Raw genomic sequence first — 23,194 nt, 5'->3', positions numbered from 1 at the left:
CACCTTCGCCAGGCCACTCAGCCGGCTCCTCCGCAGCCTACTATAAACGATGGCTATCCTCCTCCTGCAGAGCATGCGTTCTATGCCCCTTCTCGTTCCTACGCAGCAGTAACACAGGCACCTTCCCAGCTTCAGGTCGGGTTCTCTTCATCTCGTCAATCTCCGACGCGTCTGATTACCAAGCCTTGTTACTCTCTCCAATCATCTCCACAGCCACTCGTTTCCCACTCGCCCCCCCCCCCCTCCGTCTTTTATTGAAGAACGCTTTCTTACCATCGAGCTCCGTGTGGCTATTTTGGAAGTGGCCATTCGCCCCCGCAAACAAGATCTCAACAGCATCGATAACCGCCTATATGCTCTTGAGGCTCGAATGAATCAGCTACTCACTACAATAGATTCAAAATTCTGAATCATATAGAATGTCGTCGCTGACTATCTCAAATACCAGTCTGACCTTGAGCGCCGCCTCCAACAGCATGAGGAGGCTATCTCCCAAATTTGTAGTAATTAAATAGCCTCAATACTCACGTCAACATTCAATTCGAACGCATCCTTAATTTGATCTAAACCTTTCAGACTTCACTGCAAATCATCACGAATTCTCTTCCACCTCCCCCAAAGAAGCGTGATGGCACGCGCTTCCACTGAAGCGCGGCCTTGTGGTAGAGCATCCGCCTCGTGTTCGGTAGGTACCAGGTTCGATCCCCGGTGCCACCAGGTACCCATCGGCTTTTCAATGGGTACAAGCTTTCCCCCGGCCTGGTGCACGGCTCTTTGAAGTGAAATGTTAGGGAACGAGGTCATAGGTTTCAAACAGCTGCCCCGATGTGGCAGTGATCAGTTCCGCAATCGGACATCAATAAATCCGCCTTGTGCGGCAAAAGCCCATTATGTGGCCCTTTTTTGTCAGCCAGGCCTTTGCAGGCCATTAGTTGTTCGAAACTTTATGTCCTCGAAGGAGCAGAGCAGGGTTAGCAGAGCCTCTTCCAAACGCACACCCCTGAGAGCCGGGCGCCGGGCCGGGGGACGCTTGTACCCAATTTTGCCGGTAGGTGTCCGGCGGCGGGTTTTGAACTGACCACCTCCCGCAGCCGAGACGGGCGTACAAACAACTCGGCCACGAATGCGGTCACAGGTCCTCAAAGGCCTCACAGCGCAATCAATTTAGTTAGATGTCACCATGGAGAACCTCAATATATATTAATTCAGTGGAACTGTCGCAATCACAATACTAACCACACTCCATTACAACAGTATCTTCTTAGCCTCCCCTCTCTGCCCCACTTCTTTCTCCTCCAGGAAACTCGCTGCTCCTTTAATGTCCCTGGCTACCGGGCATTTCACTCTATAGCTACTAACCCCCTCTGTTCTATCCACGTTCCTTCTATCCTCTCGGTAGCAGCCCTTGAAATTCCTTCATCACTCCGATACTACCTAGTGGGTACCCTCTACTATCTTCCTCAGGCTAACCTCAGCCTGGCACTGTTGCCCTTCTACAATCTCCCCACTCACGCCACACTTCTTGGCCCTAGGTAAATTTTTTAACACATTGCCCTCTCATACGGCTATACTTCTCTGAGGCGATTTTAATGCCCCGCACACACTATTGGGTTATCCGCTGACTTTTCGTGTCCCGTCTACTCCACTCCATGGCCCAGCAAGCTCATCTCACTCTCCACAACCTCCCCGGAGTACCCACTAGGGCGGGCACCTTCTCCCAATGCCACACAGCCCCTGACCTCACTTACGGTTCTGGTCCTATATCACCTCAGTGGTAAGCCATTGCCGATACCCTTCTTAGTGACCACTATATTATTTTCATCTCCGTTCCTCTTCGGATACCCACTCGCAAGCAGCACATTCGACATACTGAGTGGCAGGCCTTTCGCTGTCTCCTCTCTTCTGCCTCCTTCACTTCCTATTAGGGGTGGACTAATGCCCTTCTCCAAGCGGCTTCATCCTCTACTTGCATGGAGACAGCTGCATATCCCACTTCTGACCCCGACCCCCATCTCATCAAAAGCTTCTCCGAAGAGCCAGACTGCAACCCCGCAACATCCAACTGCAGACTACGCTTTCAAAGTTGCGAGACGATATCGCGACATAGTGTGCTACGCTTGAGGATTCTCGTTGGAATACCCTATGCAACGATCTTGACACGGCACTCCATAAGAAATCAACCTAGACTCTTTTTCAAACCCTCCTTGGTGCTACCCCTGCCCCTGCCCCGACTCTTGCTAAAGCCCTAACCACAAATTCTTCCCATGAGGTTTTCAAAACCCTTGAATATCTTTATCTCCCTGTTACCCTGAATACACAGGCTGTGCCAAGCAATGACCTCGATTCCCCTTTTACACTGCGCGAGCTTGAAGCTGCACTTCTTGCTAAAGTCACTCGGTCGGCTCCCGGTGATAATGGAATCACTTCGCTCTTCGCAATCTTCCCGATAACGCAAAAGAGCACCTTCTCAATCTCTGTAACACCGCCTGGGAAGAAGGCTCTCTGCCATCGTCCTGGACTTCCTCACTAATTTTTCTCTCATTTCTAAACCTAGTAAGCCTCCAGCCCTTTCAAATCTCCGGCCCGTTTCTCTGACCTCCTGTGTCGGCAAGACGATGGAAATAATGGCGTTCGATTAAGCTTGATAAGCAGTTAGAGGTTTTGAACTCGCTCCCTCATACCCTAATTGGTTTTCGTTCCCGCGTATCTGCACAGGACCTTTTCCTCATACTTCACCATACTTTCTTCACCTGTGGTAGCTCTCAGGTTCACGCCCTGATCACCGTCGATGTCCGCAAGGCATTCGATTGCGTCTCCCATGACCTTATTCTTACCTGCCTTTCCAGCACCGGCTGCGGCTCCAGCATGTATAAATACATTCGAAATTTTCTTTCGAATCGCGAGACCACTTTCCGAGCACTGAACTTCACTTCTTCACCCCGCCGTCTCATCCGGGGTACCCCGCAGGGTGCCGTTCATTTACCTCCCCCCCCCCCCCTTTTTAATATCGCCATGGCTCCTCTCGCAGTTCAGTTGTCTATTCCCGATCTTCAGCAGTTTTTTTACAATGACGACATCACACTGTGATGCTCGCGCGGATCTGCTGGTCACGTCCAAGACACCATTCAGCAGGGAATGAATATTATTTCTTGCTTTCTTGACCATGCAGGCCTGTCCCCTGCGCCCGAGAAGTCAGAACTCCTACTTTTGACTCACTCTGCTTATCAACGAGCTCACAACTCACTGATAACCCTTACCTTGGGCGGCTCTTATATCTCCAAAGTTTCTGAATGCCGCGTTCTTCGTATACCACCAGACATTCGTGGGCTCTCCATGCGGCTGTTGCTACCTGTCCGTCCGTCACCCATTTACTTCGCCGAGTTGTGAACGGTCCTCTGGCCTGAGGAAAGCTCACGCCTGTCGACTGGCTCAGACGCTGGCTCTTAACAAATTCGTTTACTTTATACTATATCTTTCATTCACCCAAGGCTAGCTAGACACACTTGCAACAGCTCGTCACAGCCTTTAAAACGCTGCTGTTAATTTTCCCATAACGACTTCCACCGATAAGTGGTTATGGGAATATGCCCTCGGGCTTTTTCATCCCCTTCGCAGTCTCCTTTCCCTTCACCGTGACCGACAGATAGCTCGCCTCTACGGCACAGTTCATGGACGCTGGCTTCTAAACCAGGCTAACAATCCCCCATCCAGTCAGTCCCTGTGCCAACTCCTTCCCCTCCAGAAGCCATGAAACTCAGTATACTTCCTATTCCAGCCAATATGTCGCCTATCCTGCATGCAGGCCGCCGACATGCTGCTGCCTCTCATCATAGTCCGCCCTTAGTCTGTAGTCGGTTTGCCTTTTGGGGAAAGCAAGGCGCAGCAGTTAACGACGCACCTACATATGCTATTGTTTATAATCCCTACGGCAAATTAGCCTCCAACTTCTTGTTGTGGCTGTAGGAAGACGGAAAAGATAATGCACGGGTCTGCTACTGGCTCTCTAGCTGTATATATACATATATACAGCTAGCATATATATATATATATATATATATATATATATATATATATATATATATATATATATATATATATATTCAAACAGGATGTCACACAACTTTCCCGATTATCTATTTTAACAGTTTCGAACGGTGGACCGTCCTTCTTCAAGGTAGTATATATATATATATATATATATATATATATATATATATATATATATATATATATATATATATATATATATATTGCAAAATGTTCCAGTTCAAATAATGCTCTGTTCTTGAACACGACTGTTCGCGCCTGTTGTACGCGTGTGATATCGATCTTCTACTATGGCATCAATTGCTGAAGTGAGTGTCATACAAATGTATTTGTATCTTTTTTGTGCGCCAAATGCTCTCGTTAGGTGTATTGCCGTTTGTTGCCCTTCCTGAAATAAACTTCGAATGGCTAGGACACGTCGTTCATTTCAGTGACCAGAGCGCAATTTTCGTCGCAGTGCGTGGCCCTTCGAGGAGCGCTGCCATCCTCGGCGCAGCGTGTGCTTTGTGAAGACTCACAAGTGCGCCAGCTCGTCGGTGCAGAACGTGCTGCTCCGCTACGGGGACAGCCGCGGCCTGCGCTTCGTGCTTCCGGCCCGTAACAACTACCTGGGCCACCCGCGCCTCTTCAACCGCTCCATGGCTGGCACCCCTACTCCGTTCGACCTGCTGGTGCACCATGCCCGCTTCAGCGAAGCCGAGATGCGCGCAGTGCTCAGGCCGGCTGCTGCTTTCGTCACCATAGTGAGGGAGCCGGCTTCACTATTCGAGTCGCTCTACTCTTACTATGGGTTCGGGGTAAGTACTCACACACACGCAGAACCCAGTCTAGAGGAATGCAAAGCATGCCAGTCAAACTGCTGGCCGTCTTGCGGCGTAACTATAAATGAACGGTGCGTCACCATCACGTGCCGCTGCCTGCTGCGGATCCCCTCGCTGATTTTCTTATAAAAGCGTATGCTTTCCTGCGAACTCACTAATTTCTTAGTTTATGCCTTTTAGTTTATGGCACATTTATCATCTTACATATGCATGATAATTCAATGTATTTTTATTCCAACTAGTTGGTCGCGCACATTTATACGATTTTGTTCTCTGGCTGTAAGTAAACTGGTTTTGCTCTGAGTATCATTTGAGCCGCTGCTATAGTCGCAGTACACGCAGAGCTCAGAAATTTGTCAAACTCGGGGGAATTTCTTCTTTTCGCGTATTTTGCCTAACTTTTAGGCGATTTTTGGTTGATTGATTGATTGATTGTAAGCTACCGAATCAAAGACATAAATTCGGTCGTAACCGAGCCGCATGAACGTTCCTGCGTGAGCTAGGGGTAGTATGTCTGGCTCGGGACAAAAGTATCACGGAGGGCTGGATTTCCATCTGAGTCTTTCATCTCAAAGGCGGATCCGAGTTGGCCCGAGAGCTCACCTGTCATCTGGTCTCGTGACGTCAAATCACGACGTTGACGTCAAATCACGGTTATGTAAAGACTTACTTAGGCTTACTTTACATCGCGAACACCAAAGCGACGCATGATTTTCTGGATAACAACATTAAGAAAAACAGAAAGCAACAGAAAAAAAACGAGGACGTTAACACTCACAACGAGCGCTCGTGTTGTGTGTGTTAACGACCTCGTTTTTTTTTCGCGCTGTTTTCTGGAGGGCGCGGGCTCGAACAAATCCCTTGTTGAATGGCAAAAACGGACTAAATCTAGTCCTACAATTCGTGTTTTATTGATCCAGTTCTCCAGCATTGACGGATAAATTCGATAACGATGTCTGCGCGAGTGTTAAGAGCGAAAAGTCACAAGCATGTCTGAGGCATCTGATAGAAGGCAATGCCGGAAGTTGACTTGTCGGGTGTTTTTTTGTGATATCACGAGATCACGTGATACGGCCGAGATCGCTGCAGGTGCCAACAGGTGCTGTAGCGCCTTTGAGATGAGAGGCTGAGATGGGAATGGAGTTTTCCAGGATCCGTGGATGCCTCTTCAAACGCCATGCAAGCCAGTTCTTATGCTTCAGTTCAGACTGGCAACAACTTCTATGTCGGTTGGTTTTCCACAGAAGGGAGCAGCCTATAGGAATATCGACTAATGATATTTGTGGCACAAATTAGAAACTGATGATTCATCGAATATGAAAAATTCATGCATGCTATCGAAGATGCAAAAAGGGGACAGGCAGACGGCAGTCATTAAGGCTTGTCGCTTCACACTCTTGAAGACGCAGCCTAAATGTCCCCATTTTTTTATAAACCTCTATTCAGAGTAAAGCCTGTACTCTGCACAGTCATTATTCGTGCTTCAATCTAGCTTGAAAATTCGCATCATAATTTTGTTTTTATTTCAGCGCAGTGTACATCCACTTCTGATTTCCACGCTTATATTCTTGTTGCCTTCTTAATTTGTCTATTATTCATACCTTTGAATTATTTATGCCCGGCTTTTCACTTCCCAGCCTGCCTTTTCACAAAAGCGCTATAATTGTCACGGATTAAGATAGCGACGAAGACGAAGCGCGTGTGCATGGGGCACTGACTGTGCGCTGTGCTATGTTTTTCCCACGATGTAACCGTGGGTTTTCCTCTGTGGGGTGTGCCTTGTGGCTTCGTCCTAACTCTAAAGCGCGTAACACGAAGCGACCTCACGACCACTCGAGCGAAGACAGCACCCCCGCCCAAGCCATTCGGCGTGTCCATGAGCCTTGGCCTTCGACAAACGGCGAAGATTGGACTTGACGCTCCGGTGCAAGCATTCTGCCCATCTTCGCATTCATTGTGGTGTCCAGCGTTTCATGTCTTAATCCTATGCATTTGTTCATGGACACGTTTATGCATTGTATTTCTAGCAATCGATCGGGACGATCGCTCAGTGGCCCCGAGTAGTGCTACGAAGATGACGAAGGGGGCAGTGGCGCGGGGCGGAGCGCTCGCGCCAGGCCCGCTGGCCATTAATGCATATTTCATCGTCATGTCATCACGTCATTCTGTTTCTGTTGTATCGCCGTGTTACATCGCTTCTCATGCCACCACGTAACAATATTAATTAATTCGGATCCATACATTCAGTTCAGCTGAAATTAGCATTAGCCACCTGTCGATAATAGTGGGTTGCAGAGTGGAGACAGAGAGAGAGGAGTCTTCATCTTCAGTTATATTGTGGAGGACGTAATGACAGCTGTGGGAAGAACCAAAGGTTGGCTACACTGTAAACACAAATCACTGTAAGAGAGTTAATTGCTTTACCAGCTCCTGTAATGTAATCCCTATCAAAACCTGTAACGTGCTTAATTCATTGGAAACGTTTTGATCAACATAAATACAAAAAATAAGCAAAAGGCAAGAGAAATACGTTCTCGCATCGAAAAGCGCAAAGCTCTTCGCAGTTACCAAAATTTTAACTAAGGTATCAATTTTCTCTAATTACTAATCTAAAGATATATAGTGCCGTGGTTAAATACTTTGCGTGGTTGGTAATTACATCAAATCAATTTTGCTGGAGATAGGAGCACGGTCCTGTTCGGATTATAGAGTTTGAACGTCCTAAGGCAATTGAGGGCACGAGAGACAAGCAAAGTAGCAAAGAGGGCTAGTTGGTTGAGCATGTCGAAAAAAATTACGCTCTACACTATAAACAGACCAACAAGGAAGCATGAAAACTGACGTACACAGGACAAGCACCCACTGACAGCTATAGTATATTCATGACAGGATTTTATTAAAAGCAGTCCATGAGCATCATCTGATAAAAAACATTTACAGGGTCTTAAGTTTAGTTAAACTTTAGTAGAACATTAACTTTAGTAGAAGAAGAAGAAAAAAAATAGAAGCAGCTACGTCGGCTTTGCTTGCTCAGCCTACTCGGTTTTAACTGTATTAAAACCCAGTAGGAAGCCGACGTAGCCTCTTCTATTTCTTTTCCTTCTTCTTCTACTTCTTCTTTTTTCTTCTCCATTTTCCTCTTCTTTTTTTATTTTCCTTTTTCTTTTCCTGTCTCTTTTTCTTTTTCTTCTTCTCTAAAGGTCAAGGGTCAAACGTGGCTACCGGCCGGGATTACGCGACGGGCTGAAACCTCGCATAGTATTGCTTATGCAATAATAACTCTCAGAACCTCATTGCACAGGCAGTGTCACATTCCTATGCGCCTAAGCTCCTTTGTTAGTTTTATCTCATGATTTTCTATCATAACTGACGGTGTGCTTACGCGCTTGTCTTATCCGCCTTCCCGTATCTGAAATGCTTCTATTACTAATCTTCCTTTTCTTTCTTTTGAACGGCCTAAGATGATGGTTCCTTGAAATTCTGGCGGGCGTTTATGTTTTGCACAATGGGGTACAAGGTTTCCAGGGTCAGGTATTTTACCTATACAATTACAATGCTCCTTTAACCTCCTGTTCAAACACCTGCCGGTTTAGCCTATGTAACTCATTCCACACAACAAAAAATGTTATCTACAATGCCAGTATGACATTCCGCAAAACCTGCTTTGTGAGCAATTCTCACGCGTTTACTGTGTCTTTGCGATCTTTGCTCATGGAAGAGGCTAATGGCAGAGGATATGGCAGAGGCTTATTAACTTTTTGGAGCGGCGAACACGACTTGAATGTCATACCTACTTGCAACTTTCATTAAAATATGTGTACGTATGTGTACGTATTGAAGGACACCTTATTAGTTGCTTGCCGTACATTCCTTTTCTTCATTCTTTTGCTGTCACTCAAAGTTTATAGGTGGTTTTCCGTATCTCAAGTTATGAGTGGGCCAGGGTATCTACTCCTGCATACCCTAGCAACTTGTCTCGTGATACTGTGCTCTACTTGATGAAAACATGATTTCTTAATGCATTGCGATAAACTATTATATTGCCACCTAGTGTTCCTTATAATCTCAGGTCGCGCCTGGAAGAAAAGGACGCTGATGTCGGCTCACGTGCTGTGTGCAGAACTTTTGCTGCTCGTACAGCTTCGCTCTGTCGTTTAGTTACGTCTAGCTGTGTTTTCCATGGGATATTTTGGTGTCGGTGCCGGGTATCGATCTCAATATATGTCCCGTACTCCTCCGCTAGCCTATAATTAAGGTCCTGTGCCAATCGACACTCCTGTGCACCGTGCTAGCCAGAGGAACCTAGGCCTACCTCCTGAGCAGGGGCCATTGCAATTCACCACTGCAGCCGCCCCTCGACCTGCCATGCAAGCTCCATGCTTATTACACTCTACAGAACACAACACTGCCTAAGTCTTTCCAAGGCAGTCAGGTTGAAGACGTCGAAGACTGGCTCACCCAGTTAGAACAGATCGCCTCATTTAATCCGTGAGATGGCGCCGCAAAGCTTAGCAACGTCTCCTTCAGCCGGGAAGATGGTGCTCGTACTTGATACGAGAATCGACAAGACGCACTAACATCGTGGCGCGAGTGTTGCCGACGAATCGTGAATACCTACAATAGCGCGGATTGCCGAGAATGAGCGGAAAGGGCTTTAGACTCTAGCATGAAGATGCCGAATGAGACTGTAACTTTCTATGTAAAGCTCATCACCAGGCTCTTCCGAAGATCTGACTTGGCCATGGCCGAAGAGAAAAAGATGCGCCATGTAATGCATGGCGTCCAAATGAAACTGTTCGCTGGCCTCGTGCGCAATCCACCGAGCACGGTTGCCCACTTTCTTACTGAAGCAATCACGATGAAAAGGATGATCCAGCAGTGGTCTATGACCTACGATAGGCCTATACTCGCCGCTTCGCTCATGGAGCCGCTTGCACCCTTCGGGGCTACCCCGGATCTTTGCAACATCATCCGCTCCGTTTTGTGCAAATAGCTCCAGGTACTTTTCAGCGCATCCCAGCCAACGGTCGGCTCTGTCGCTACTGTCACCCGAGAAGAGTTTCAGCACGCATTTCGGCCTTCGGTACCGTGTGCTGACCCGTCACCCTTTTCCATCGAATACTGTCGGAACGTATCCGGATGTCTTCCGACGCCCTCCGCCTGATTCGACACCCTTACTACCGCCTGGCCAAGGCTGCCTGTATTCAGCCCACCCTGTTCAATAGCCTAGGGAAGGAACAACAGTTTACGTTAGGTAGCGATGCACTTGAAGTAACAAGCGAATATGTCTACTTACGACAGGTAGTTACCGTAGATGCGGACCATGAAAGGGAAATAAGAAGGATAAAACTGGAATGAAGCGCATTTGGCAAGCACTTCCATATTATGACTAGCAGCTTACCAGTATTGCCCAAGAGGAAACAATACAACTGTTGCATTTTACCTGTACTATGGGGCTGAAACGTGGATGCTAATAAAGAGGGTTCTACTTAAGTTGAGGAATACACAGAGGGCCGTGGGAAGAAAAGTGGTAGCAATAACGTTATGAGATAGGAAACGGTCAGTGTGGGTCAGAGAAATAACTCAAGAGTCTGGCATTCTACTGGACTGCATTCTAAGAAAAGGAAAGCGTAGCAGGGAGCGGCAGAAAGTTGGGTGGGCGGATGAGGTTAAGAAGTTCGCAGGGGTCAAGTGGATGCAGCTACCACAGGACCGGGTTAATGAGGAATATGGGAGAGGCCTTCGCCCTGTAGTCAGTATAGCCAGGCTTAGGATGATGATGATCCGTAATAGACAACCGCCGACCACCCCAGCGAAAAGCAGACCTTTGGTGTGCACAAATCGGCGGCACCTGTGCTTTCACTGCGGGGAAGCAGGACATTTGTATCGCCAGTGCCCATATCGACGAGTGGGACTGAAATGGTTTCTCAGCAACATGCATCGCCCTCCATTAGGTGAATAACCTTGGGATATTGAGGACTACGTAGCCCAGCAGCGCACGTCGCCAAGTTTCTAGTGACATTCACGCTGTCCGTCTCTCGTGCAGCTCAGCTCTTCCTGAATGGCGCAGCGGCGGTTGCCAAGTCCGCGTCAGGAAAACTGAAGACAGCAATCTCCAGGCGCGAGACCACTTCCAATCGACGTGACAAAGACCCCCTGACAACGCGACATATGAGCGACCACGACTTGTCGGCCCCGACGACAGTTCGTACACATGGAGATCGATTCTCGCTGGATACACCATTGCTTCTCAACGGCTATAAGGTTAGCGCATTGATGGACACAGGTGCTGATTTTTCTATTTTAATCGGAAAGCTTGCTGCGCTTCTAAATAAAGTAAAGACGCCATGGTCTGGCACGCAGATTCGCACCGCTGGCGGACATTTCGTAACTCGGAGCGGCCAGTGTACGGCGAGAGTCCAAATTCGCGACTCCACGTTTGGGGTCAGCTGCCTCGTAATACCTGAGTACCCCCGCGACTGTATATTCTCGGTATAGATTTTGTCGGGGGGTATGCAGCCATTATCGATCTCCGGAAGTTTACCGTCACCTTTTCGACCAAGAAAGCGGAGGATACGTACACCGAGAGCCACCAACGCAGCGCCGCTTTTCGAATTTCAGCCGAAAACTTTTTATTCCGCCACGCGCCAGTGTTTTTGTGACTGCTACCTGCAATGAACTGCGGGACGGGACGGCGGATCGCTGAGGGCAACCAGTCTCTTTAGCTCACCTACGGCATCACTACAGCGCGCAGGCTCAACCGCCTCCGTGACGGCTGATCTGAGCTCCTGGTTACTAACTTCACGAACGAACCCCGTCATGTTTTCCGTGTTACTGCAATCGCATTTGCCGACTCCTTAGCGGACGTCTCCGAATGTTTCACATTCGGAGCAGCTGAAAATGTTCGCCCGTTCCTTGACCGTCTGGATAACAGTACAGATCTCTCGGGAACACAGCAGCGCGAACTGCGTGCTCTCCGTCTCGAATACAATTGCTTCGCGACCTGATGGAAAATTCGGCAAACGCCTCTTGTGAAGCACCGCATCATTACACCCAACGATACGCCTCCTAGACGCCAGCAGTCGTACCGCATCTCAACAACTGAACGGGAAGCGATTCAAATACAGGTGCAGGAGATGCTTTGGGATGGTGTCATCCAACCATCCAACAGCCCGTGGTCGTCCCCTGTCGTGCTGGTAAAGAAAAAGGATGGGGCCCTTCGGTTTTGCTTTGACTATATAAAACTGAACGAAATAACTAAAAAAGACGTCTACCTGCTGCTCCCTATCGACGACTCGCACGACTGACTACGTCGCGCCCAGTACTTATCTTCAGTCGACTTGAATAGCGGGCTTTGGCAGATTGAGGTCGATGAGCGAGACCGCGAAAAAACGTCTTTTATCACCCCAGGCAGACTGTATGAGTTTAAAGTGCTGCCTTTCAGCCTATGTCCGGCGCCCGCTACTTTTCCGCTCATGACGAACAAAGTCCTTGCCAGCCTCAAGTGAGAAATGTATTCATGTTACCTCGATAACGCCGTCGTGTTCTCTGAAACCCTTGTCGAACGCGTTGAACGCCTGCGCACAGGGGTAGGCACCCTTCGGTCAACTGACGTAACACTCAAATTAGAGAAATGCCACTTTGACTAAAAAGAGTTGAAATTTCTCGGTCATCACGTGAGCACAGATGGCATGAGGCCAGGCCCCAAGAAGACTGCTGCCGTCACCAAATTTCCTGTTCCTGCTACCAAGAGAAGTTTGAAACGCTTCCTAGGTCTCTGCGCGTACTACTCCCGCTTCATCGCGATTTTCCAAAGATTGCCTCCCCCCCGACTCGCCTCACGCTCAATGATACACAGTTCGTGTGGGGGGCGAGAATCAAGAGGCTTTTTTCGGCGCTGCGCAGACGACTGCAAACAAACCTTGTTTTTGCGCACTTTCACGAAGGCGCTGACGCTGAAGTACACACCGACGCCTTCAATATCGGCCTCGGCGCTGTACTCGTTCAAGTCTAAAAGGTCATCGCGTATACCAGCCGCAAGCTCTCCCGTGCTGAAACAAACTATTTCACTAGGGAAATGGAATGCATTGTGGTTGTGTGGGCAACCGAGAAAATTAGGGCTTACCTCTATGGACGCCCGTTTGAAGTCCTCACCGAACATAATTCTTTGTGCTGGCAGGCAGTCTCAGCGACCCATCGGGGCGCTTAGCACGATGGAACCTTCGCCTTCAATAATTTGAGCACACCACTGTGTATAAATCTACCAGAAACACGAATATGCGGACGGTCTGTCGCGCGAACCCGTCGGTTTAGACGATGAGAGCACGGACAACGAGAGCGGCTTTCTTGGACTGGTGAGCGCCTCAGAAGTGATGTCCCAACAGAGAGCTGGCCCGGACCTTCGATCTGTTATTTACCATCAGGAGGGTCGCGCTGCTGACATCGCTCGCCAATTTGCTCGGAACCTGTCTGCTTTCTGTCTGCGGAATGGCGTTGTATTCAAGAAAACCTCCAGCACTGTTGACCGAGCGCGCCTCCTAGTAGTGCCGGCCGACCTCCGCGTCAATATCTTTTAGCTTGCCTTGACAAGCCCCGCTCTGGCAACTTGGGCTATGCACGCATACCCACTCGAGTTCGTCTGGCCTATTATTTGCCTAAACTAGCTAACGTCGTTCATTGCTACGCTGCCGTGAGTGCCAACGTCGAAAGGCGCCGCCTCTCAAGCCAGCAGGTTCACTCCAACATATTGCGCTTCTGCGGACGCTGTTTGGCCAAATCCGTATAGACCTTCTCGGCCCAGTTCAGCTGTCATCGGCGGTAACAAATGGATTATAGTCTCGATCGGCTCTGCCACATGGTATGCGGAAACCGAGGCTGTGCAGCGTGGCACGTCATCTGAGATCGCACAATGTTTTATGCAAGAAATCGTGTTGTGCCATGGCGCGCCGTCCCAAGTCATCACCGATAGAGACACGGCGTTTACGGCACAACTTATGCACGACGTATTTAAGCTCTGTCACACGAGCCCGCCGCCGGGCACTTACCGGTAAAAATGGGCACAAGCGTCCCCCGGCCTGGCGCCCGGCTCCTACAGGGGTGGGCGCTTGGAAGAGGCTCTGCAAACCCGCTGCGCTCCTTCTGGGGCAAAATAGTTTCGAACACTTCAGCCTGCAAACGTGGTTCGAGTTATCGTGTTTCACGGGGTTCAAAGTTGAAAACGAGTCGTGTCCTGCACACGCGAACTCAGAAAAGCCTTGAAGTTTCAAGTGCGAAACGCTCTAAAACAGCGTGTCGAAAGACGTAAAGGTTCACAGTCACTGATGAAGTTCACTTCTCAGAGAATCATCAGTCCTGGGCACGGAGACACTCAATAAAACGATGACCGACATATTCGCAATGTACAGCCTTTGTCAAAAGTCTAGAGCCCAGGGGTCCGCTTCTGAGCCGTGTAGTAGCGCTAATTTAGCATTAGTGGAGGTCCTTTCCCATTAGACAGGGTAGTGCAAAAATATTCTTACCATCAAGAGATTGAGGAACGCAGGAAATGCATTACAATCCGCAGGAAAGGGCTCAGAAGCAGACCCCCCGGGCTCTACACTTTTGACAAAGACTGTACATAGACTAGTAGCACAAAACCTGGAATGAGATTTTCCCGTACGTCACATACGCCTACAACACTGCCATCCAAGAGACGACTCGGTTTAGACCATTTCCGTGCTCTACGGACGCGACGTTGAGACGATGTTGGATGCCATGCTTCCCGGCTACACTGATGATCATCCGCTCCCGCCAGACGCCGAGCAGTTTGCTCAGCGCGCCAGGGAAGCACGCCAGCGTGCCCGCATTCACATTCAGCAACAGCAGAGCACGGATGCGCATCGCTACAACATCCTTCATCGACACGTCGTATACCAGACTGGAGAGCAAGTTTGGGTGTGGACGTCGGTGCGCCGGCCCTTTTTGTTTGAAAAAATGATATCGCTTTACTTTGGACCGTACGAAGTTCTGCGCCGTGTCGCGAAATGACATACGGAGTCCTCCCAGCTGCTACTGTGCAGCTCTCACGCCGGCAACCACGCTCCGAGGTCGTACAAGTCCGCATGAAGCCGCATTTCACGCGGTAATGTGCAGTAATGCGCTTGTTTCGTTGTCGCGTAGGGCACCTTACTCCGCCTCCGTTATCTATTCTGTTCCTGTTCTGATCCTTTTGTTTTCGCTAGCATCGCTCATCGCTTGCACTCAGTCTCTGCTTTTATTTCTTTTCAGGAAGGGGAGTAATGCAACCTGGTGTTCCTTATGTTCTCAGGTGGCGCCTGGAAGAAAACGACGCTGAAGTGGGCTCGCGTGCTGTGTGCCGAACTCTACCTGCTCGTACACCTTCGCCCTGTCGTTTAGTTATGTCTAGCCCTGTTGTCCGTGAAAATATGCTAGACTCTTCTTTTCTTGTTGTGAATCCCCGGAATGACGGCCAAACATGTTTTTCTGATATTTCGTCTGGTACGTCCAACGAGTACCAGAGGTACCATTTCTGAATGGTACCTCTGGAAGAGGTACCATCACTGAATGCCATGGAAGCTTAAACGTGAAATCCAGCCAATCGAAAACACCCCGAAAGGTGCCTAGAATACTGTTTACAGCCCGTCAATATGCGTTCACAACAGGGAAGCAAAGTAAGAAGTCGACCGCAAACCTAAATGTTTCCAGAAGATCGAGTTCTGCCAAACTTGATTTCAAGGATCGGTTCCATTTCCATGTAAATATCAGAAAGACTGGCGCAATGCAAGATTCTAACATGGTAGATGCAAGATTCTATTCTAATGCCACACTTTTGTTTGCACCATTTAGAGCTGAATTTTATAGTAACGAAATAAGGTACTTTTCCAGCAATGTAGGAAAGCTGAAGCACTAATACAGGACTCATTCTTGAACTTGAGTGCCCCCAACTGATCAATACATTCTTCCACGGCAGTTAAAGCTTCCGTGACCCGAATAGTAAAGTACATGTTTTACCGTAAAACCACAAACGCAGGTGACCGGGCAGCCTTCTTTCAGGAATGTGATGACATCCTCGGAGCCTTGGATCTTAAACTGGTCATCTATTTGCAATCGTAAAGATGTTCTAGCAAAAGCGTGCAACACGTCTGTACCAAGTGCCTCTCTCATCTATATTATAGTTCAGAACGGATTCCCTTCCTTGTGAGTTTTGACCGTAAGCATGGGTGTCAGGCTCAGCTGTTTACATTCCTTGGCTTGCTTCGCAAGTTGTCCCTTGTCACCAGCACAAAGGTCGGCCGCTTGCTTCCTTATTCACTTCGGATGTACGTCTTTGAAGTTTGTCTCTGCAAAATTATTTTACACCTTCGTGACATGTCCTCGCAGTCGCCGTATTTCGTAACCACACTTCCTGTTTTGTCCGAGAGTGGTCGCGCTGAATGGTTGCTCTTCAGAAAACCTTAGCGTCTCCTTACTGGCGTAGACTCGCTTGCTCGGAAGAGAGTACCTCATGACATATCGTACATCTTCGGCCATGCAAGTAGCTTTCTGTTCCTTCTTTACCTTCGTAGTAATGACATGTGTCATACTCAACAGCTGTAGCTAATTTTGGCCTTTGTTGAGCATTGCTCTCATTTTCATTTGTAGATGCAGGCCGGACAGGCTGAGATGATCGTCCACATTTATGCGATGCTTTTACTATGTCAACTAGAGAATGCGTCTTCTAATTGTCCCCTTCCATCGCCTTTGCGACACCGAAGAAGTACTGTGGGATGAAGCTTGCATTTCTTGTTGCAGCGCTGCACTGTATGGTATCTTGGATGATTTGTAGCCAGAACAGTAGTATTTTCCTCCAACTTCCCGCCCTAAGGGTCTTGCATATCCGTTTTTTTTGTCTTTTGCGTTGGCGCCATACTTCCCAGCAAGGAGCAGAAGACAGGAGTCGAAAGGCAGTGAGATATGACTTAAGTAGGAGTGCGGCATCTATCCTGGAGATTGCAGTTCACGAGGTCATTTACTCGATGAAGAGGCGGAAGGTTAGGAATGTTTAAACCTGTTCAGCTGGAACTAAGTGCAATCAAAGCAGCAATGAGGGCTATTAGGTTGCAAATTTAGTGAAAAATTACGTTCTACGCTATAAACATAACAGAAGAGGTTTCATAACAGAACAGATTATGAAAGACGGCGACTGCGAGAGACAGGTCACGAAGGGTGCTAGAAAAGAAATTGCAGAGACAGTCATCAAAGAAGTCATCAAAGAGGGAGGAAGAAGAAGCGCCTGAGCTGATACGTGTCCGCTTAGAGCTCTGTGTTTTTATCTTGTTTCGCCTATTAACTGTCGTTTTGTGTGGGTAGGACAGTGCCCTCCGTAAGAACGAATGACGAAGACGCCCCTGTGGAGCGATTTCCGACTCGGTGGGCCCTTTCTCAAGTAAGAAAGTCCAACCGGATCCCTCAGGCGCAGGCTAGGCTTAGCTCGGCGTTGCCGAGCGAGGCTGGGCTACGCGCTTGCATGGATTCTGCTCCGCCGACGACAGGTGTGCGGATTTCCGCTGTGTTACAACCTGGCGCAACATCCACGTGCACGCAATCATCAACGCCTACATGCCCCCAGTCTGCTTCGTCTTCGGATGGAACGACTTCGGCTTGTCCCATGGATTGCACCGCCGCCTCGGTGCCTGTAACCCTCCCTCAAGGAACTGTGCCCGTCGCACCGATTCAGTCTTCCCTTCCAAGGCCAACTACAGCGTGTCAGCCCCTGACACCCCCACAGATGCCGCCAGTGAGTCGAGCCTCGCTTCCACTTGCTGCTAACTCGTTCCGCGTCACCATCAAGCCTACATTGCGCTTTGATATAACGACTATCCCTCCCCGGTGTGTCCAAGCCACAATTGACCAAGTTCTAGGTTCTACAAACTACTGTGGATTTGTCGTCCATCGCCCATCGAACACCATTACGGTGAACTTGCCATCCTTGGTGGACGCCCAGAAAATGTGTGCAGTTACTCAAATTCCCCTGGATGCGAATGAGCATGTCCGAGTGCAAATATATTTTGCCTCTGGCCCTGACACCCTCCGCTGCGTCGTTTACCATGTTGACAGCAGAAGTCCTTCTGAGGAGGTGCGAGCAAACATTCGCTGTTCAACTCACTCAGTGTTGCAAGCACGGCCTCTGGGGCGCAGGGGTTCATACCTACTCACTCTACAAGGCCCGCTGACTTTGCCTGAGTACCTAACCTATTATGGTGCGATTATCAAACCACAGCCCTTCCGACCTCGTCGTATATTTTGTTATCACTGCCATAAAGAAGGGCACATGCAAAATACCTGCCCTAATCCGGCAGCTGTGGCCGACATGAATGAACCAATAGCGCTTTGTGCCCTATGCAAATCGGCGGACCATGACATGCGCTCCCCCGCTTGTCCAAAGAAGAAGAGAACGAGGCCGTCGCGCAAGCCGCCTGGAAAAGAAGATATTCCTACAAGTAATCGCTTCGCTGCTCTTACATGTGAAGAAACCGACTTCCCTGCACTTCCTTTACTTGACCCACCTGCTCATCATACGTCTTCTCAGAATGGTTCATACGCACAAGCGACCCACCCTCGTGGATCAAATGGTACACCAAAACGGCCAGTGCACCAATCACATGTGGATGCCGCAGATGAAGACGCTGTTTTAGACAATGCCATTGCAGAGGCTCGCCAACGTCTAGACGAACTCACCCAGCTCCGAGAACAGCGTCGCTCTCACCCCTCTCGAAGAACTATAATACCTCGTGATAAGATTTCAAATGAATCACCTCGATTAAGCAACAAACCACAATCACGTGCATACAACACGTTAACCCCGAATACCCCGACAGTGGATAAAATATTAGCCCTTATGGAGCAGGTGACCTCCCTCATCGTAGAAGCTCTTCGGCCTCGCAATGGATAATGCACTGTCTCTGGTGGTGCAGTGGAATTGTCGAGGCTTTGCGAATAAGGCCTCTGAAGTGAACATCCGTCTTCGCGACAAAAAGCTAAAGGCGTGGGCCTTCTTACTTCAAGAGCATAACTCACTTCCTCGCCTTTCAGGATTCTGCGCTTACCATTCACCTTCCATTCCTGATCGCCGTTGCATCACCTCTTCCCACAGCCCAGGTAAATCTGCAATTTATATTCACACTTCAGTTCCCCACACACCGATCGACCTTTCACGCTGGTGTAACACACGCCAAGAGGTGGTAGCACTCCTAGTTAAGCCTGTACGCACGCCACTTATACTAGTTTCCTTTTATGGCCGTCCTGGTTCCGCATCTCCTAATCTTGGATGGGTTCGTTTTCTGCGTTCTACCTACTCGGGTATCTCTATTCTAGTCGGTGGAGACTTCAATGGCGCACACACCTCGTGGGGTTACCCATCGGATTCTCCCAGGGGTGCACACATCCAGGGAAGCTTTTCAGATAATTCTTTTCACCTTTTAAACCACCCGCATACCTCTACCCGTCCACGAGGTGGGCCTTATTCACCTGATTTGACTTGGTGGTTAGGCCCTGGTAGCCCTCATTGGGCTGTTGAACCAGACACATGGGGTAGTGATCACAGTCCTATCTTTATCTCTCTCACTCCTTCGCGGATACGCAAAATACGCCGTAGCGTACGAATAACATCTTGGGACTCTGTACGCGCAGACAATCGCTTATCTGATTTCACCCCATCATCAGCATTGTCTACTCTCTCTGCTGTTCTTGCGTCCCACACGATTACCACCACTGTAAATGAAGACGAGCCAAACCCGGACATCCACCTCCTGAATCTTTGGGCTCTGCGTCGCCAGGCAGATCATTATGCTGCTCGTAACCCCGATGACCCATCGGCTATCCCCGCTCTTCACCGGGCTACCGCGCGTGCGAGGCGGTATGAAAAGCGTCTAGGAAGGCAACGTTGGGCTTCATGGTGTGAGCGCCTGTCCTCCAAGCAGAGTAATCGACAACTTTGGAGAGTGTTTCACGCCATGGAGCGCTCTTCTCAAGTTTCTGATTACACAGAGAGCATTCGCCTTGCTATGAATGTAGATGAGGACACATTTGCAAAACAGGCGGCCAGACAGTTTTTTCCCCACTATGATTCCACCTCAACTTCTCCACCTTGCTTACCGGTTACCGAACCCCCCGATGAGATTACTTCTGACCTAACCATGGCAGAGCTGCTGGCCTCCATTGAACGCCTCAAATCTAACTCTGCTCCCGGCCACGACGGCATACCTAACTCCTTATTCCGCAACTTGGAAGGGACTGCTTTGCAGGCCCTGCTTGATGCATTCAATGACGTGTGGCATTCTGGTGTCATGCCGGACGAGTGGAAGCATTCTATTGTTGTTCCAATACCGAAGTCAGGTCATCCTCCAGTATCTCTCTCGGCCCTTCGTCCAATTTCCCTGACGCCAACAATCTGCAAGCTTTACGAAAACATTCTCGCCACTCGCTTATCGTGGTGGTTGGAATCCCATGATTGTTATCCAGAATCCCAAATTGGCTTCCGCTCGCAAATAGGAACGGAGGACGGTCTTGCTACTTTGGCTGCTGACGTGCTTCACCACTCTCCGCACAGTCATCTTGTTAGAACTGTGATCGCTACAGATATAACAAAGGCATATGATAACATCCTTCACTCAGCCATTCTTGCCTCCCTACAAACTCTTGGTCTTCCTCACAGGTTTCTCCTCGCCATTCACGCCTTTCTAACAAATAGAACATTCAGTGTGCGTGTCCATGGAAAGCCCTTTGGTCACTTCCCCTCAAACAGAGGAGTGCCCCAGGGCTCCGTTCTCGCCCCTACTTTATTTAATGTGGCCTTCATTCCACTTATTCGAGCCCTAGAGGCCATCCCTTCTATACGGGTGCTTGCGTATGCCGATGATATAACCTTATGGTGCTGTCACCCAGATACGTCTGTCCATCAGGCGGCCCTCCAGCATGCGCTGGATGTATTGACATTTCGCCTCCCTCCTTTGGGCCTAACTCTTTCGCATACAAAATCTTGTTTCATTCGAATTGGAAATAAAGCTGGTTTACGGAAAGCTCCCAATATAAATTTTATGATAGATAATACCTCAATTCCTCAGGTACAAACCGTTCGCATTCTTGGTCTTCTTCTACATTCCTCTGGGACTGGCACACCGTGGCTGACAGCCATCCGTAAGACCGCTCACGCTACTTTAGGTCTCATTCGTCGCATAGCTATGCGCTCTGGCGGCGCGCGTGCTCACACGGCCCGCCAGCTTGTTCGCTCTGTCCTCCAGCAACGTATAATATACCAGGCACAGTTTCAACGTCTCACCCGCAGACAGTGGGACTCTCTTGAGGCCATCAATCGTGAGGCTATGCGTGCAATAACGTACCTCCCCCGCCTAACACCCATACCAGTACTTCAAGAGTATGCCCAGCTAAATACGCTCACTGAACTCGTTGATCAGCGGATGGCAAACAGAGCTCGCAAACAGTCTTTACAACTACATCATTTAAAGACACTACCTCCATGGTCGTACTGCCAGCTCACGGACAATCGCCCCACTGCTTCCCCGTCGGTATTATCCGCACATCTGCCTGAAGGGTGCATATTATATACCGATGCATCACATACTGCAGAGCGAGGAGTTACTGCCGTGTATAGTCTCTCTCATCCGCATCTCAACACTCACGTGACATATACCGCAGATACGTGCACCCCTCTGGCACTGGAACTCCAAGCAATTTACAATGCTATACATTCCCTCCCACCAGTTCCTACATTCAATGCAGTTCATCTTTACACAGACTCTCTCACTGCCCTTAAACAGCTTAAGGCCGTTCGACGCACATTCCAAATAACACAGTCCATACATTTGCTATGTTCAAAGTACCCATGTCCTATTCGCATACACTGGATTCGCGGCCATGCTCGCGATCCACATAACATACAAGCAGATGCTATGACGCATATAAACACATCAGACGATCCACCACCTTCCCCTCTTCCCCCAGATCCGTTCCTGTCCCACGTTTCCGATTCGCAAGTTCTGCGCCACCGAACACGCGCTCTCATTCCTCCGTGTTCGCACCCTCTCCCCCGTAGTCTTACTCGGCAGGAGGAGGTGACAGTGCGCCGGATCCGGGCAGGGGCGGCTCTGACCCCATCTGTTCGACATCGATGGCGGGAAAAAGACCTACCAGTGACTGACAGGTGCCCTCACTGTGACACTCCACCTGACGTCTGCGATGTGCGCCACTTGTTGTGGACATGTCCATCAACAACGCACATCAGGCAACGGATAATCATGAAGGTGGGCCTGCGGTGGAATCGCGATAGTGATTATGACAAATGGACAATGGACAATCGCTATACTGCCAACCTTCTCGAATTCATAAGCACAACTGGACTGCACTCCTTCTTTTAACTTTCTATCTCCTGCATCCCATTCCCCCTTTCTCAACTTATGCCTTGTGGCAAACTCTTCGAAAAAAAAAAAGTCATCTGAAGCGAATAAGGAACCAAGCGGCCGAACTTTGTGCAGGTCTACACCTGGGACAACTTGCGGAACACATCAACAAATGTAAACATCTGAGCCTGACACTAATGTTAACGGTTAAGCCTCACAAGGGAATCCGTTCCGAACCATAAAATAGATGACAGCGACACTTGGCAGAGATGTGTTGCACGCATTTTACAAGAGCATCTTTCAAGATTGCAACTGGATGACACATTTAAGATCTAAAGCTCCGAGGACGTCATTGCATTTATGAAAGAAGGCCCCCCTGGTTTCTTGCGTGTCTGTTGACGTTAAAACTATTTTCTTCGGTATTCCGGTCGCGGAAGCCTTAACTACCGTGGAAGAGTTTGGGGCAGTATCCTCGAGTGTTTTATTAGGGTCTCAAGTTTTCTACAATTGCTGGAAAAATACCTTGTTTAATTGGTTGCAAAATTCGGCTCGAGAGGGTGCTCACAAAAAAGTGGCATTGGCATAGGATCTTGCACTGCACCTGTAAGGGTCCGTGTTGGTACGTGGAAACGCGGTGGGTACAGCCAAGCGTCAGCATTGCTTGTGTGCGCGCAGGACAAAGGTGCTGGTCGACAGTGAGGCATTCGCGCAGTGCTAGGTGGGCAGCATCTACGGAGGCTGTTGTAATGACAGACGAACAGTGTCTAACGACTGGTAAATGAAGTTTCAACAGAAAAGCCCCCTATGGCAAAAGGGAGATCCTGCTTGTAGGGGGTCATTTCAGCAACAAAGCAAGGATGAAGGCCGCTGACGTTCACTTATCGTATACGGCGAAACGACTGCTCTCAACCGTAGCGTTGGGGTGACCAGGTG

The 23,194-nt window shown here is 49.0% G+C and overlaps 1 protein-coding gene across 1 annotated transcript in view; it reads left to right on the top strand.

Moving 5' to 3' along the window:
* The window catches only part of LOC146177841 (galactosylceramide sulfotransferase-like), a 247,093-nt gene that overhangs the window by 156,832 nt on the left and 67,067 nt on the right, over positions 1 to 23,194 (top strand). Inside the window, exon 4 of the mRNA XM_084580609.1 lies at positions 4,505 to 4,844. Coding sequence (XP_084436735.1) covers positions 4,505 to 4,844 — 340 coding nt within the window. The remainder of the gene's footprint in view (positions 1 to 4,504; positions 4,845 to 23,194) is intronic.

Source organism: Amblyomma maculatum, chromosome 10 (assembly GCF_055883805.1).
Source record: "Amblyomma maculatum isolate TAMU_Amacu chromosome 10, ASM5588380v1, whole genome shotgun sequence".
Lineage (NCBI taxonomy): Eukaryota > Metazoa > Arthropoda > Arachnida > Ixodida > Ixodidae > Amblyomma > Amblyomma maculatum.
This window is presented reverse-complemented; position numbering and strand designations above follow the sequence as displayed.